Source organism: Lepus europaeus, chromosome 13 (assembly GCF_033115175.1).
Source record: "Lepus europaeus isolate LE1 chromosome 13, mLepTim1.pri, whole genome shotgun sequence".
Lineage (NCBI taxonomy): Eukaryota > Metazoa > Chordata > Mammalia > Lagomorpha > Leporidae > Lepus > Lepus europaeus.
This window is the reverse complement of record NC_084839.1, coordinates 22,853,683-22,869,815: the sequence shown is the minus strand read 5'-3', so window position 1 is coordinate 22,869,815 and position 16,133 is coordinate 22,853,683. Positions and strand designations below refer to the sequence as shown.

Below are 16,133 nucleotides of genomic sequence, written 5' to 3'. Positions count from 1 at the left end.
CAGAGAGAAAGGTCTTCCTTTTTGCCGCTGGTTCACCCTCCAATGGCCGCTGCGGCCAGCGCATCTCACTGATCCGAAGCCAGGAGCCAGGTGCTTCTCCTGGTCTCCCATGCAGGTGCAGGGCCCAAGCACTTGGGCCATCCTCCACTGCCTTCCCGGGCCATAGCAGAGAGCTGGCTTGGAAGAGGGGCAACTGGGATAGAATCCGGCACCCCAACCGGGACTAGAACCCGGTGTGCCGGCGCCGCAAGGCGGAGGATTAGTCTGTTAAGCCACGGCGCCGGCCCAGAAATTGTTTTTAACCTCTGGGAAGGTAAAGCAGGGAGAATACTATGTATCTCGTAGGATTGTTGAGGTTGAAATGAAGTCATGTAGCCTCCCAGGTCTGCACCTGTCCTAGAGGCGAGTCCTTTGCTCTGATGAGGAGAAGAAAAGGAAGCTGAGCTGGTTTCATCATCTCTCGGGAACATTCTTAGCTCCCTGTTGAGCCCCTGGATTTATTGTTATTGAGAGGGAGAAAGAAAGAAGACGCCCATCCTGTGGTTCACTCACCAAACGCCTGCAATGTCTGGGGCCGGGCTAGGCTGAAACCAGGAGCCAGGAACTCAGCCCAGGTCTCCCTCGTGGGTGCAGGAGAAACAACTCATTGAGCCATTGCTGCTGCCTCCAGGGTCTGAATTAGCAGGAAACTGCAGTCAGGTGCCCATGGAGCTGGGACTCAAGCCCAGGTACGCCAGTGTGGAATACGACTGAAGACCAGCGTCTTAACCGCTAGGCCAAACACTTGCCCAAGTCCCCTGGTGTCTGCTCAGGCCTGTGAGAATTGAAACAGGGAGACGGGGAGAAGGGGCAGCCTTCGCAGGCAGGGGTGGGGCGACGTGACGGAGAAATGAGCAGAGGGGAGACCACTGACGTCGTGGGCGCGATGACTACGCAGAGATGAGTCCGGTTGGCCATGTTGGCTGCCTTGAAGGACCTGGAAAGAAATACCCAACAGGCCGGAGCCGTGGCTCAACAGGCTAATCCTCCGCCTTGCGGCGCCGGCACACCAGGTTCTAGTCCCGGTTGGGGCACCGATCCTGTCCCGGTCGCCCCTCTTCCAGGCCAGCTCTCTGCTGTGGCCCGGGAGTGCAGTGGAGGATGGCCCAAGTGCTTGGGCCCTGCACCCCATGGGAGACCAGGAGAAGCACCTGGCTCCTGCCATCGGATCAGCGCGGTGCGCCGGCCGCAGCGCGCTACCGCGGCGGCATTAGAGGGTGAACCAACGGCAAAGGAAGACCTTTCTCTCTGTCTCTCTCTCTCTCTCACTGTCCACTCTGCCTGTCAAAAAAAAAAAAAAAAAAAAAAAAGAAATACCCAACAGTGTTGGGTGCCTGTATTCAAAACGGGGGAGGGAAGAGGGCGATCAGACCGGGCCAGCCGTGGGATAATGGCATCAGCCTCTGGGATGGAGCCAAGAGATGGTTTCTTTCTTTTATTTTTTTAGTTATCAAGGGAAGAAAACACGATGATAGCAGCCAATTGTGGAGGGAGGGTCCTGGGAGAGAGCACTCATGGGATCTGCCCAAGCACGTGACTGCTGTGGCTGGTATGGGGCGGGCTGTGGGGTGGCTGCAGAGCCAGGCCGCGGCTCCAGGCTGCTGGCCACAGCCTGCGCACCACAGAGGGAGCAGTCACAGCGGGCCTGGGGGCAGCAGAGGGAGCGGACGGGGAGGTCAGTGTCCCAGTTACAGACTCCCTTCCCCCAGCCCCTTTCCCGCACGCCACCCAGAATAGCCCTGGCACCTTCACCGGGTCAGGCTGCCAACTCACGCTGATCCTCTGCTCGGCGCTCCCCGTCCTGCTCGCAGAGCCTGCACTGTCAGAGGCGCACTGTGGCGCTCCTGAGAGGCAGCCCACTGCCATCCAGAGGGTCCTTGGGAGGGTTCGGATCCCCACTCTCCTCTCCTTGTGGGCTCCACCTGCATCCCGGGTGTGGGGGGGGGGGTTGCCCTGAAGCTCAGGTGCAATGCGAGGCAGCTGCTGACAGTGCTCAGTTGTTTCTGTCCTCACTTCCCCCTCCCCTGGTTTTCAGTGGCCTGTGTCGCAGGCTATCTTCTTGCCACCGCCGTGGCTGCCTGTCCCTATGTGCACCGACCCCCGTGCAGCAGCAAAGCGGCCTTGTCTGTCCTGGTTTTCATCTATACAGAGGGTCTGCAAGGACCCCTGGGCGGGGGCATCTCCCTTGTACGTGGGTGATAAAGGGAGCCTCCAGTGTTGCTGCCCGCCCCTCCCCACTGCACAGCGTGTTCTCCTCTGCAGGAACACAGTGTCCTGTCCCCGAGTTGCTCCGCCTGCCTCGTCCCCTCCTCTGCCTTCCAGTGCGCGCCTTTGGGCTCTTCCGTTGCTCGTTTTGTTGGTGTCCCTATTTGAAATTAGCGAGAACTGAGAATACTCGTCGCAGCTGCCCGTGGTGAGCCCTGGTGGCTGTGTGCTGAGTGCTGTCTCAGCAGTCCTCGGCGGGGGGGGGGGGGGGGGGGGGGAGGGATGGCACAGCTGCGGCTCCCAGACAGGAAAGCCGCTTCTCAAGGTGACAGGGCTTCCGGGCCAGGGCTGCCATTCCAACCTGGTCAGCCTTACTCTCAAACCTGTGTCGCTTTATTTTGAAAAGTGGATATAGCTTCGTTTTCCTTCCTCTCCCTCCGGTGTTTTAGTTTTTGTTTTTTGTTTTTTTGGTAATAAAAAATCAGTTATCATAGCCATCAAATTGCTAAAAGTAAAAAGCCTGACATGCTGTGAGTTTCCTAGGATATAAAGCAGTGGGAACTTTTCACAGGCACAACCCCTTGAAAAGCAATTTGGCGACATCTGGTGCAGCTGGAAACGCGCATGCCCTATAATGCAACATTTCCATTCCTGGGTCAATACTACAGGAAAATGGTGACTGTGTACATGAAAATACCTGTATAGGGATGTCCGAATTATCACACCAGCACTGTGTTTTATAGCCAAAAAAAAAGGGGGGGGGGGAGAAAAAGAGAACAGTCAACCTATATGCCTAATTTTTTTTTTAAAGATTTATTTATTTATTTGCAAGTCAGAGTTACAGAGAGAGGAGAGGCAGAGGGAGAGAGAGGTCTTCATCCACTGGTTCAGTCCCCAGTTGGCTGCAACGGCTGGAGCTGCGCCGATCCGAAGCCAGGAGCTTCTTCCGGGTCTCCCACACGGGTGCAGGGGCCCAAGGACTTGGGCCATCTTCTACTGCTTTCCTAGGCCACAGCAGAGAGCTGGATTGGAAGAGGAGCAGCTGGGTCTAGAACCAGCGCCTATATGGGATGCCAGCACTTCAGGCCAGGGTGTTAACCCACTGCGCCACAGTGCGGCCCCTATATGCCTATCCTTTTAAAAAAAAATTTAAAGGATTTATTTATTTGAAAGAGTTACAGAGAAAGAGACAGACAGATCTTCCATCCACTGGTTCATTCCTCGAATTACCACAACCTCTAGAGCTGGGCTAATCTGAAGCCAGGAGTCAGGAACTTATTCCAGGTCTCCCATATGAGCACATGGGCCCAAGTACCTGGGCCATCTTCTGCCGCCTTCCCAGGCGCATTCGCAGGTAGCTGGATTGGAAGCAGAGCAGCCAGGACTCAAACTGTGCCCATATGGGATGTTGGCGCTGCAGGTGGCAGCTTAACCCACTGTGCCACAGCGCCAGCCCCAGATGTAGGAGAATATGTAAGTACACATGTATTTCAGAGACTTTTGCACCAAATTAAACTTACCTTTACTTTCTATTTTCTGCAGACTTTTATTAATTTATGAGACAGAGCTCCCATCTGCTGGTTACTACTCAAATGCTACAATGGCTGAGGCTGGGCCAGAGACAAAGCTGGGGGCCAGGAGCATAACCCAGGTCTCCCACATGAATGGCAGGAGCCCAAATACTTGAGCCATTACCTGCCGCCTCTCAGGGTGCACGTTGGCAGGAAGCTGGGACTTGAACCCAGGCACTCTGGTATGATATGTGGGGGTCTTAACTGTTAGGTCAAATATATGCCCCCACACATGGGTCCTACAGAACATTTGTGGAAGATGGCATGAAAATATGCTTATTTTTGTACAAATTTTTGAAATTAATTTATAATTTTTCATTATTTTATGTTTATTCTTGTTTTATTATTTATTTTCATTTTTATATTATTAATATATAATTTTTGGAATATAGTATGATAGATAAGATTTCCTGATTAGAAAGTTATAAAATGTTATATTGAAACCTTGAAATACTCAATGTAGCGATGCAGTTAAACTTGAATAATACAGGGCTACATGGATAAATCTAAAAACTTTGCTGAACACAAAAAGAAAGCAGTTCAGGGAGCAATACTGTGATGTAGCAGTGAAGTTGCCACTTGCAATGCCAGCATCCCATATCACAGTGCTGGTTTGAGCCCCAGCTGCTCAACTTCTGATCGAGCTTCCTGCTAATACACTTGGAAAGGCAGCAAAAGATGGCCCCGTGCTTGGGCCATCCTCCAGTATTTTCCCAGGTGCATTAGCAGGGACTTGAACTGTCACCCATATGGGATACTGGCATTGCAGGTGGTGGCTTAACCTGCTGAGCTACAACACCAGCCCCTATATATATATATTTTTTTTTTAAGATTTATTTATTTATTTGATAGTCAAAGTTACACAGAGAGAGAAGGAGAGGCAGAGGGAGAGAGAGAGAGATGGGTCTTCCATCCGCTGGTTCACTCCCCAGATGGCCACAATGGCCGGAGCTGCGCCAATCCAAAGCCAAGAGCTTCCTCCGGTCTTCCATGCTAGTGCAGGAGCCCAAGGACTTGGGCCATCTTCCACTGCCTTCCCAGGCCATTGCAGAGAGCTGGATCGGAAGTGGAGCAGCCAGGACTCGAACCTGCGCCCCTATGGGATATCAGCACCACAGGCGGTGGCTTCACCTGTTACGCCACAGCGCCAGCCCCTTGCCCCTATATTTTATTTCTTTAAAAGATTTGTCATAAGGATAGCAAATGTTAAGATTTTACAAAACTGGGTGGTAGGCATGCACGCAAAGAGATAGGATTTCCTGCACTTTTCAAATGTTTGAATTGTTTATTAGATATAAAATTATAAGCATTTCTATTGCAAAAAAAAACCCTCAGTATTACAGAAAGGCATAAAGAAGGCCAGCACCACGCCTCACTTGGCTAATCCTCCGCCACCAGCGCCAGCACCCCAGGTTCCACTCCCGGTTGGGGCGCCGGTTCTGTCTCGGTTGCTCCTCCTCCAGTCCAGCTCTCTGCTGTGGCCCTAGAGTGCAGTGGAGGACGGCCCTAGTGCTTGGGCCCTGCACCCACATCAGAGACCAGGAGGAAGACCTGGCTCCTGGCTTCATATCAGCGCAGTACGCCGGCTGTAGCGGCCATTTGGGGGGTGAACCAATGGAAAAGGAAGACCTTTCTCTCTCTCTCTCTCTCTCTCTCTCTCTCTCTCTCTCTCTCATTGTCTTAACTCTGCTGTCAAAAAAAAAAAAAGGCATGACGAAAGTAAATATCACTCATAATCACACAATAAAAGGTAATAGGTAGTAACTTTTTTGAATACCTAGACTTTTCTCCTAAGCATATGGAGATGTACATACACATTTTTAACAGAAGTTGTGTGCAGAAGATTATTCTCAATTGTTTCTTCGTTATGTCTGCCCTTCTCCTTTCCTACTTGGCGCGATTTGGCTTTCTGTTCACGGATCTTTATGTGGTCTCTGTACAGTTTTAGCTTAGGGATACCGCCTTGCTGGGGTGAACGCCCACATGGACGGTTGTGCGTTGGCCTCTCCTTGCTGCACCTGCTGAGTGCAAATGACGTATTTCCTCCTGTAAACCTGGGCTGCTTTGCAGTCTGTGGCCTTTACGGGCACAACGTGCACTTCATCATCCGTTTGGATAGGCTGGGTTGCACATTGCCGTCCGTCTCAGCCCTCTGGGAAGAGAGGAAGACGTAATTTTCTGAGAATGTGGGAAGGAGTGTTGAAAAGCCTTTTTCAGTTCTTGCTCTGGTCAGAAGTCACAAAGAGTTTGAACTTCTTTAAAAAAAAAAAAAGATTTATTTATTTTATTTTAAAAGCAGAATTACAGAGAGAGAGAGAGAGAGAGATCTTCCATCTGTTGGTTCAGCCCCATAAATGGCTGCAATAGCCAGGACTGGGTCAGGGTGAAGCCAGGAGCCAGGAGCTTCCTCCTGGTCTCTGATGCAGGTGAAGGGCCCAAGCACTTGGGCCATCTTCCATTGCTTTCCCAGGCCACAGCAGAGAGTTGGATCAGGTGGAGCCAATGGGACTCCAACCGGTGCCCATATGGAATGCTGGCACTGCAGGCCAGGGCTTAACCTACTGAGCCACAGCACCAGCCCCTGAATAATATTTTTTTTAATTACTTATTTATTCATTTGAGAGGCAGAGAGAGAAAAAAAGAGAGCTCCCATCCATTAGTGTACTCCCCAGGTTCCCACACTGGCGAAATCTGGGCTGAGACTGAACCAGGAACTGAGAACTCACCCCAGGTCCTCCACATGCCAGGACCCCAATTATTTTTTTATTTTTTTTATTATTTTTTATTTTTTATTTTTTTTTGACAGGCAGAGTGGACAGTGAGAGAGAGACAGAGAGAAAAGTCTTCCTTTTGCCGTTGGTTCACCCTCCAATGGCCGCCGCGGTAGGCGCACTGTGGCCAGCGCACCGCGCTGATCCGATGGCAGGAGCCAGGTGCTTCTCCTGGTCTTCCATGGGGTGCAGGGCCCAAGCACTTGGGCCATCCTCCACTGCACTCCCTGGCCACAGCAGAGAGCTGGCCTGGAAGAGGGGCAACCAGGACAGGATCGGTGCCCCGACCGGGACTAGAACCCGGTGTGCCGGCGCTGCAAGGCGGAGGATTAGCCTAGTGAGCCGCGGCGCCGGCCAGGACCCCAATTATTTGAGCAATGTTCGCTGCCTCCCAGGGTCTGCATTAGCAGGAAGCTTAAGTCGGGAGTCGGAGCCGGGCATTAGACCCAGCCACTCCCATATGGAAGCAGGCTCTTAACTGGCATCTTAACCACCAGACAAAATGCCTGCCCCGAATACTAATTTACTGGCTCCTACTCATGCATAGTTGGGTTGTTTCTGATTTTTTCCAGTTATAAGTAATGCATCAGTCAACACCCCTTCGCATAATATTTTTGTCTTCATCTTTGGTTATTTCCTTAGGGAAATTCCTAGGAATGGAAATTTGGGTCAAAAAATAAGTACTTTTAAAAAGCCAAGCCTGAGTTTTGTTTTGTTTTTTAGATTTTTTAAAAATTTATTTATTATTTGAAGGGCAGAGTTACAAAGAGGCAGAGAGAGAGAGAGAGGTCTTCAAAAAATAGGAAAACGTTAATTGTGTGTTTCTGGTCATATGGAAGAGTGTCAGGTGCATTCCTGATGGGGAATTGGGTTCAAGCAGGCATGGATGAGGACTCAACCCTCCACTCACTCATCCAATAACTGGAAGAATTTCCCACAGACTGGATTTTGGCTCTGTAGATTTCTTTACAAAAAAAAATATTTATTTATTTATTTGAAAGTCAAAGTTGCACAGAGAAAGAAGGAGAGGCAGAGAGAGAGAGGGAGGGAGGGAGAGAGAGAGAGGTAGGTTTTCTATCCACTGGTTCACTCCCCAACTGGCTGCAATGGCCGGAGCCAGGAGCCTGCTTCGGGTCTCCCACGCAGGTGCAGGGGCCCAAGGACTTGGACCATCTTCTACTGCTTTCCCAGGCCATAGCAGAGAGCTGGATCAGAAATGGAGCAGCCGGGACTCAAACCAGCGCCCATATGGGATGCCGGCACCACAAGCAGCGGCTTTACCTGCTACGGCACAACCCTGGCCCCTTGGTGGTGGTTTTTAAGTCACAGCTTTATTGAGATGCAGTTCACATATCACAAAATTCAGCATTTCAAAGTGGGAAATTCAGTGGTTCTTAGTGTATTGACAGAGCTGTGTAAGATTACTACTCTAATTCTTGAACGTTTTCATCACTCTAAAAAGAAAGCGCAGACCCAGTGGCAGTCACTCCTCATTCTCCCCAAGCCCTTCCCAGCCCTAGATAACCACCCTCCTGCCTCCTGTCTCCGTGGATTTGCCTGTTCCAGATATTTCATTTTTTAAATTTTATTTATATATATATATATATATATATATTTTTTTTTACAGGCAGAGTGGACAGTGAGAGAGAGAGACAGAGAGAAAGATCTTCCTTTTGCTGTTGTTTCACCCTCCAATGGCCGCCGCGGCCAGCGCACCGTGCTGATCCGAAGGCAGGAGCCAGGTGCTTCTCCTGGTCTCCTATGGGGTGCAGGGCCCAAGCACTTGGGCCATCCTCCACTGCCCTCCCGGGCCACAGCAGAGAGCTGGCCTGGAAGAGGGGCAACCGGGACAGAATCCGGTGCCCCGACCGGGACTAGAACCCGGTGTGCCGGCGCCGCAAGGCAGAGGATTAGCCTATTGAGCCACGGCGCCAGCTTGTTCCAGATATTTCATATAATTAGAGCCATCCAATGCACATATGGTCTTTGTGACTGGCTTTTTTCTCGGGCAAAATATTTTTTTAAAAAAAGAGATTTTTTAAATTTACTTGTTAGAGTTATAGAGAGAGGGAGAGACAGAGAGGTCTTCCATCCGCTGGTTCACTCCTCAAATGGCCACAATGGCCAGGGCTAGGCCAGGCTGAAGGCAGGAGCCAGGAGCTTCTGGGTCTCCCACGTGGGTGCAGGGCCCAAGCACTTGGGCCATCCTCCACTGCCTTCCCAGGCCACAGCAGAGAGCTGGATCGGAAGTGTAGCATCCAGGACTCTAACTGGCACCCAGTGGGATGTCGGCACTGCAGGTGGATACCTAACCTCCTACTCCACAGAGCCAGCCCCTGGCAAAACCTTTTCAAGGTGTGTCTGGGGTGTGCATTTGTTGCAACAGTTCCCATGCTGCCTGGGCTGCCGCTCCCATACAGGAGTGCCTGGGGTGCAGTCCTCGGCTTCCCATCCAGCTTCCTGCTAGTGTGCACCCTGGGAGGCAGCAAGTGATGGCTCAAGTGCCTGAGTCCCTGCTGCCCACATAGGAGACAGACCTGGGTTGAGTTCTGGGCTCCTGGCTTTGGCCTGGCTCAGCCTCGGCTATTGTAGGCATTTGGGAAGTGAACCAGCAGATGGAAGATGGATCTCTCTCTCTCTCTCTCTCTCTCTGTCTCTCTGCCTTTTAAATAAACATAAAAATTTGTTTTAAAAAGATGTGTATTGTATCCATATATCAGTACTACATTCTCCCCCCCCCCCCCTTTTAAAAAGATTTATTTGGAATACAGAGTAACAGAGTGGGAGATCTCCTGTCCACTTGTTCACTCCCAAAATGGCTGCAACAACCCGGGCTGGGCCAGGCCAGAGCCAGGAGCCAGGAGCTAGGAATGCCATCTGAGTCTCCCACGTGGGTACAGGGCCCCAAGCACTTGGGCCATCTTCCACTGCTTTTCTAGGCACATTGGCAGGGAGCTGGACCGGAAGCAGAGCAGCCAGGACTCAAAGCGGTGCTCCTGTGTGATGCTGTTGTCTCGGGTGGTGGTTTAACCCACCCCAGCAGCCGTGTCTTGAGGTCACATCACCTGTGCTTTGCGTTGGAAGGAAAGTCACTCTAACCGGGCCTCTTCCCCGCAGCAGTAGCAGCCAGATGAAGAAGCGGCCAACATCCGCCGTGGGCTACAAGAGGCCGATCAGCCAGTATGCTCGCGTTGCCATGGCAATGGGGTCCCACCCCAGGTACCGGGTAAGGAGCTGGGAAGTAGCCGCGGGGGGGGGGGGGATGCCCCCGGCCTCTGCCTCCTCCCACTGCCTCCCAGCCCGGCCTGAGCTGCCTGGGTGCCCACATGGGGCTCACCAGTGGCGTGGTGTTGGCCTCACAGGCTGAGAACATCATGTTCCTGGAGCTGGACGTGTCCCCGCCAGCCATCTTTGAGATGGAGTTCTCCCAAGACCAAGAACAGGACCCTCGCGCGCTTCACATGGAGCGGCTCATGCGGTTGGACAGCTTTCTGGAAAGACCGTCCACCTCCAAAGTCCGAAAGTCCAGATCCTGGTCAGTAGCAGGGCGCTCGGCGCTAGCGCTGGACTTGGCGGGGGGTGGGGGGATGGGGGGAGTGGCTGGGCCAGGCTGAGGAGGGCTCTGGGGGACACAGGGTGGGGGCTGCCCCCGGCTGTGTGGAGGGAAGCAAAGGCGCATCTGTCCTGCTTCCCGCACTTCATGTCTCCCCCTCCCCCTCCCGGCCCCCTGCAGGTGCCAGAGTCCTCAGCGGCCTCCCCCCTCCTCTGCACCCGCCCCGCTGGCCTCAGCTTCTCTGCACCCCGCGACGGTGGCTGACCACGAGTGAGAGCGCCGCAGTCAGGTCGCCCAGCAGATGGACTCCTGGGGTGGGGCAGCCAAGCGCGGCCTGCGGCTTGGTGCGGGTGCGTGTGCGTGTGCGTGCATGTGCGTGGGTGGATGTGTGCAGGGGTGGGGATCTGGCGGGCGGAGCACCTGCCTGCCGGTCTTCACCTCCTTTATTTAATTCATGTTATTTATTCGTGGAGCGCCTTCGTTGGTGTGGGGCAGGGGCCCTCGTCTGCGCTCTGAGGGCCTGCCGCCGTCTGTGCGCCGCCTCCTTTCCCGCTGGCTTCACGGTGCAAGTCGGATCTGGGCGCCTGCCCGCGCCGCTGCCCCCGAGGGGAAGGGGGCCCGAGTTTCAGCGGACAGGACTTTTCTACCGCCCCGCCACCTCCTGCCACGCTGGCGGCGAGCAGCCCCCTGAGCGCTCTGTGGGACTCAGAGACGCTGGCGTGCCCCCCCCCCCCACCCAGGACCTGGGAACAGAGCCCCGCCGTGGCTTCTGGGGGCACGCAGATGGCCTCTTCCAGCCTTTTGGGCTCTGCTGCAAGGACTGCACTGGCCTCTCCGACACGTAGCACCTGCTCCTCGGCCTTGGCACGGACTCACGGCTGCCCCAGCTGCTTCCTGCTCACCTCCCCACCCCCTGGATGGGAATGCCACCTGGGGACCAGCAGGGAAGGCGCCGGCCATGCAGACAACGCAACAGGCCGGAGGGGCGGCCCTCCTCTGCGCCACAAGCCCCGAGCCAGCTCCGCAGATCTGAGACACAGCTCCTTCCTGTTTTCTTCATTTTCCCCTGCAGCTGCGAGGTCCCAGTTCCCAGCGCGAGGGATCCAGGTCATCCTGCCCCTGGCTCCACAAATATACCAACATCTGTTGCTTGTCCCGCCTGGTTTGGCACAGGAAACGGAGACCCTGGGCACAATCCCGGCCAGCTTGCCCTTCCACGCCCCCGTCTCTGAATCCCGCTCTGCTGAACACAGGTCCTTTTCTCACCCGTTGTGCACATTGGTCCCGGGGCTGATAACCCAGATGCCTCCAGGAATCTCGAGTGGTTATTCCCACCAAAAACAAAGAAGAAAGAAAGTTAAGTTGCACTGACATAGTTTTCAGGGGTTCATTCTGGTGGAGGGCAGAGGAGGCAAGGAAGTGAGGAAGGATTTCAGGGTGCCCTGACGGTGGGGGGGGGGGTCCTCTAGTCCCTAGAGGCTGAGGAACGACGTCCTTGGGGGACAGGCACGACAGTGACGGGCGTGCCTGGAGCCAGCTGTGGCAGGGCAGGCAGCAGGGGAGTTCTCTTTCCTGGAGGAAACGCACCCGTCCAGCTCTGAGGCTCGGGCTGCTGTCCTGTCTGCCATGATTGCCGGGCCAGATGGTGCAGCCGCTCGGTTGCCATTGACTCCGATTCTCCATGGTTTCGCTCAGAGCCCCTCAGAGGTCGTTTGAGACTCAGGAACAGATCAGAGGTGGCAGCTGGGGCTGGAGCGGGAGTTGGGAGCAGAAGTGCCCCAGGTGGACGCAGGGGACTCGCAGGGCCGTGGGGAGCAGCCCCTGCCACCGGGCTGTTCCACGTTTGCGGACAAAGCCCACGTCACCCCACCCATCACTTGGACACACCGACTTTGCTCTGTCTGGTCACTCGTCTCTCACAGTCTTAGAGCACAACACCCCACCTTCACCACCGGCAGTCTGAGCGCTGGCCCGGCGTTTGGGCGGAGGAGGAGCTCCTGCCTGCAGTTTTGTGTACGTGTGTGCGTGCGTGTGCGTGTGTTTGTGTGTTTGTTTACCTCCACAGGGGACACTCCACACTCAGCGTAAGATGTGCTGGGAACAGAGCCACCGAGGGTGGCTGCATCTCAGTCTCTCTGTCTCTCTCCCTCTCCTTTTGTTGTATCACGCTTTGGGTTGACAGAATAAGGGCCTTGAATAGGACCAAATTTCCGTGTCTGTTGCTATGGTCTTTATTTAGGACGACAGTTAAATGCAGTGGCCCCTTCTTGTCACTCTATACATACGACTCAAAGGGACACATGTAATATATAAATATATATATAAAGCGTTACTTTCTGTCCCCTCGGCTTAGGATGGAGGCCTCTCTCAGAGCTGAACTGCACCTGCAGCCGGGTGCAGCCAGCAGCCCGCAGGCCCCAGCCCTGATCAGATTAACACAGTTGACAATAAAGGAATGAGTATTGTTGCGAGTCGGTCGCCTGCCTCTGTGCTTTCTGCTTTCACTCTCTTGTTTCTGCGTGCTCCCTTGTCTCTCTTCCTTGCTTTTCCAGTCGGGGTTCCAGAGTGTCTGGAGCCCAGCCATGGTTACCAGTAGCTCCGAGAAGAACTGGCTGCTGAGTACAAGGGGAGCTGCTGCCCCCGAGGACTGAGTGGCGGGTCCCAGGCTCTCGTCTGTGCCAGGGCTGTGGCAGCAGCTGCTCGTCTTCCAGGCTTGCAGTCCCCAGCCAGTTAACGCTGAGCCCTTAGCAGATTTCAGAACATCCCAGGTGGTGTCCAGATCAGCTGTCCATGTCACACCACCATCTGCTTCTGCATGTATCCGTTGAGAGTGCTTCCAGCAAGAAATAACTCACACAGAGCACACAGAGGTGGCACCTGCCACGTGGTGGGTGCTGCGGCCCTGTGTCCTCTCCACCCTCTGGGTTCTAGCTGTTGGCTTCAGTGTTGTGGAGATCTTTCGGGAAGCAACCTCGCTGCTAAAAAACCAACACAAACCCTGACTTCCAGTGGGGCACTGAGGCCCATCTGGTGCAGAGCCAGTTTCTGTGACACTTCCTTGGAGGGACTCCCAGTGCCTGAGCTGTGACGGGGGCTGGTGTGACGCTGCAGCTGCTGGAGTGGCATTTGCCAGGTGTTGTGTGTGTGTGTGTGCGCGCGCGCGCTGCCGTGCACACGTGGACCGCCTAACCCCTCCTCCCTCCCAGCTGGTTTACAGACAAGAGCTGGGGAAGTGAGCTTGCTTGGCAGAAGACGGTGGTGAAGCTGGGCTTCCAGACCCCAGAGCCTGCATTTTCCTTGTGCCTCTGTTATGCAGCCCATGGGAAAACACAGGCACCCTACATGTCTCGCAGGCAGTGAGAGCCGGGGCAGAGGACAGAGTGGGGTGTCTCAGCCAGCTGGATGGGAATAAGAGTGGCCCTCAGAGCCTTGCATGAAGGGCAAGGTGGTCCAGAGCGCTGTGGAGGCAGTGGAGGGCACGAGCGCCCCTCGGCCTGGCTCCAGGTTGTCCGCAGGGAAACTGCTCTGTTCCACTCCTTTCTCCAAGACTGGACCCCTGGTCCACACAGAGCCTAGGGCTGGGGTGTGTCTTGGATAGGCTTATGTAGGCTGGCCTGGGGGCCGGCGTGGTGGCACAGTGGTGTTAAACAGCTGCTAGCAACACCCCATCCCATATGGGAGATCCAGTATAAGTCCCAGCTGCTCCACTTCCAATCCAGCTCCCCACTAATGTGCCTGGGAAAGTGGCGGAAGATAGGGCCCCTGCACACACATGGGAGAACTGGAAGAAGCTCCTGGCTCCTGGCTTCAGCCTGGCCCAGCCTGGTTGCAGCCATCTGAAGAGTGAACCAACAGATGGAAGATCTTCTTCTCTCGGCCTCTCCCCCTCTCTCTAACTGTACCTCTCAAATAAATAAAATAAATCTTTTAAATAATAAGATGAAATAATGATGACCTCTTCCCCACCCAGCCCCTACTGGCAGCTGCTCACAGATAGAGACGCTACAGAATTGTGGAGCGAAGAGCCCCATCATTGCAATGGATTGTTGTGATGACTGTATCGGGGTGAAAGATCAGTTACCTAAGGGAGAGCCAGAGCAATTGGGGGTTAAACAAGATAGAAGTTGTATTACTCTCTTATATAGTGGCATGGGTGGAGGCAGACCTGGGCTAGTTTGGAGACTAGACTCCTTCCGTTGTCTTAGAGTTTGTTTATTTATTTTCATCTATTTGAAAGGCAGAGAGAGAGAGAGAGAGAGAGCATACATCTGCTGGTCTACTCCCCAGTACCCTGCAACAGCTGGGCACAGGCCAGGCTGAAGCCAGGAGCCTGGGACTCAAATATGTGAGCCATTACCTCTTGCCTCCGAGGGTGCACACAGCAGGCAGCTGGGATCTGGAGTGGAGCTGAACCCAGGCATTCTGATGTGGCACGTGGGCATCCTAAGCAGTGTCCCTTACACCAAACGCCAGCCTACTGCTAGAGCACCTTTAGAGTTTCCGACGTGGCTCAGGGTGCTCCTCACCACCTCTGCACCAGGGTCGGTGGACAGGGAGAAAAGGAGAAGAGGGCAAGCCCTACTCCTTTACAGGAACCTTGAAGTTAAATGCAGCCCATTGGGCAGAACTTGGTCACATGGCCACAGGAGCTTCCAGGTGCATCTTTAGCCTGGGTGGCTGACAGTCACAGCTGTAGGCTGTGGCCCTGTTCTTGCTCAGAGCACCTGTCCTTATTCTTCAGGCTCTTTACAGCGGCCTCTGCCGAGTCCCAGTGCATCTGTGCCAGGGGTGGAGCCAAGGTTTGCAGGCTTGGGATCTTACAGCATTATGAGAAGATTGGAGAGGGCTCTTATTAAGAGAAGGGATGGGGGCCGGCGCTGTGGCACAGCGGGTTAACACCCTGTTCTGAAGCGCCAGCATCCTTTATGAGCGCTGGTTTGAGACCTGGCTGCTCTACTTCCAATCCAGCTCTGTACTATGGCCTGGGAAAGCAGTAGAAGATGGCCCAAGGACTTGGGCCCCTGCATTCATGTGGGAGACCCAGAGGAAGCTCTTGGCTCAGGATCAGCGCAGCTCCGGCCATTGGGGCCAATTGGGGAGTGAACCAGCAAATGGAAGACCTCTTTCTCCTTCCCTCTCTGTAACTCTGCCTTTCTAATAAAATAAATAAATCAAAAAAGGGATGAAAATGAAGAAACAAAATTGCTATAAAAGTGACTATTGATTTAGAAAATAAGTCACAAAAAGTGTACATACTTTAAAAGCTAGTGAAAACCACCATATCCTAAAATTCAGAAAAATATTACAACATTTTAAATCTGATAGATCTCTCTGATCCTTTTTTCCCCTGTATTTTCCAGCTGTGGACTCCCAGCTGTGGACTCTGATTGATTCTGCATATGACAACAATGTTGTAAGATTTTGTAGGAGAAAAACAGGAAAATAATCCAGACTTTCTTTTGACACAGTTGACTGGAATTATTTTTATTATTGGGAGTTTAGGAAAGCTTCTTACCATTTCAACTCATTATTGGTAATGTCATGTAGATTGGGGAGATTGTGGTTAAATTTGAGAGAACCTCTATGAAACGTTTTTCATCTGTGAGCTGTATGATTTCAGGAGGTAGGTGTTGGATGTAGCAGTTAAGATGCCACTTGGGATGCTTGCAGCCCATACCAAAATGCCTGGGTTCAAGTCCTAGGTTCCCTTCAGGCTCCAGCTTCCTAGGAGGCAGCAGGTGACGGACCAAGAACTTAGGTACTGGCCAGCGCCGCAGCTCACTAGGCTAATCCTCTGCCAGCGGTGCCGGCACCCCGGGTTCTAGCCCCGGTTGGGGCACCGGATTCTGTCCCAGTTGCCCCTCTTCCAGTCCAGCTCTCTGCTGTGGCTTGGGAGTGCAGTGGAGGATGGCTTAAGTGCTTGGGCCCTGCACCCGCATGGGAGACCAGGAGGAAGCACCTGGCTCCTGGCTTTGGATTGGCGCAGCGCGCTGG

General features: G+C 53.6%; 1 protein-coding gene and 1 pseudogene across 2 annotated transcripts in view; one reads left to right on the top strand and one right to left on the bottom strand.

Annotated features, from left to right (window-relative positions):
• The window catches only part of KIF3C (kinesin family member 3C), a 50,304-nt gene extending 34,959 nt beyond the window's left edge, over positions 1 to 15,345 (top strand). The window contains exons 6-8 of one of the 2 annotated variants that reach the window (XM_062209107.1): positions 9,707 to 9,812; positions 9,949 to 10,121; positions 10,320 to 15,345. In XM_062209107.1, coding sequence (XP_062065091.1) covers positions 9,707 to 9,812; positions 9,949 to 10,121; positions 10,320 to 10,413 — 373 coding nt within the window. In that variant the 3' untranslated portion in view covers positions 10,414 to 15,345. Of the gene's footprint in view, positions 1 to 9,703; positions 9,813 to 9,948; positions 10,122 to 10,319 lie in introns of both variants that reach the window. The other variant, XM_062209106.1, reaches the window with a different exon arrangement.
• Positions 772 to 6,076, bottom strand: LOC133772938 (large ribosomal subunit protein uL24-like; annotated as a pseudogene).
• Positions 15,346 to 16,133: the final 788 nt, after the last annotated feature.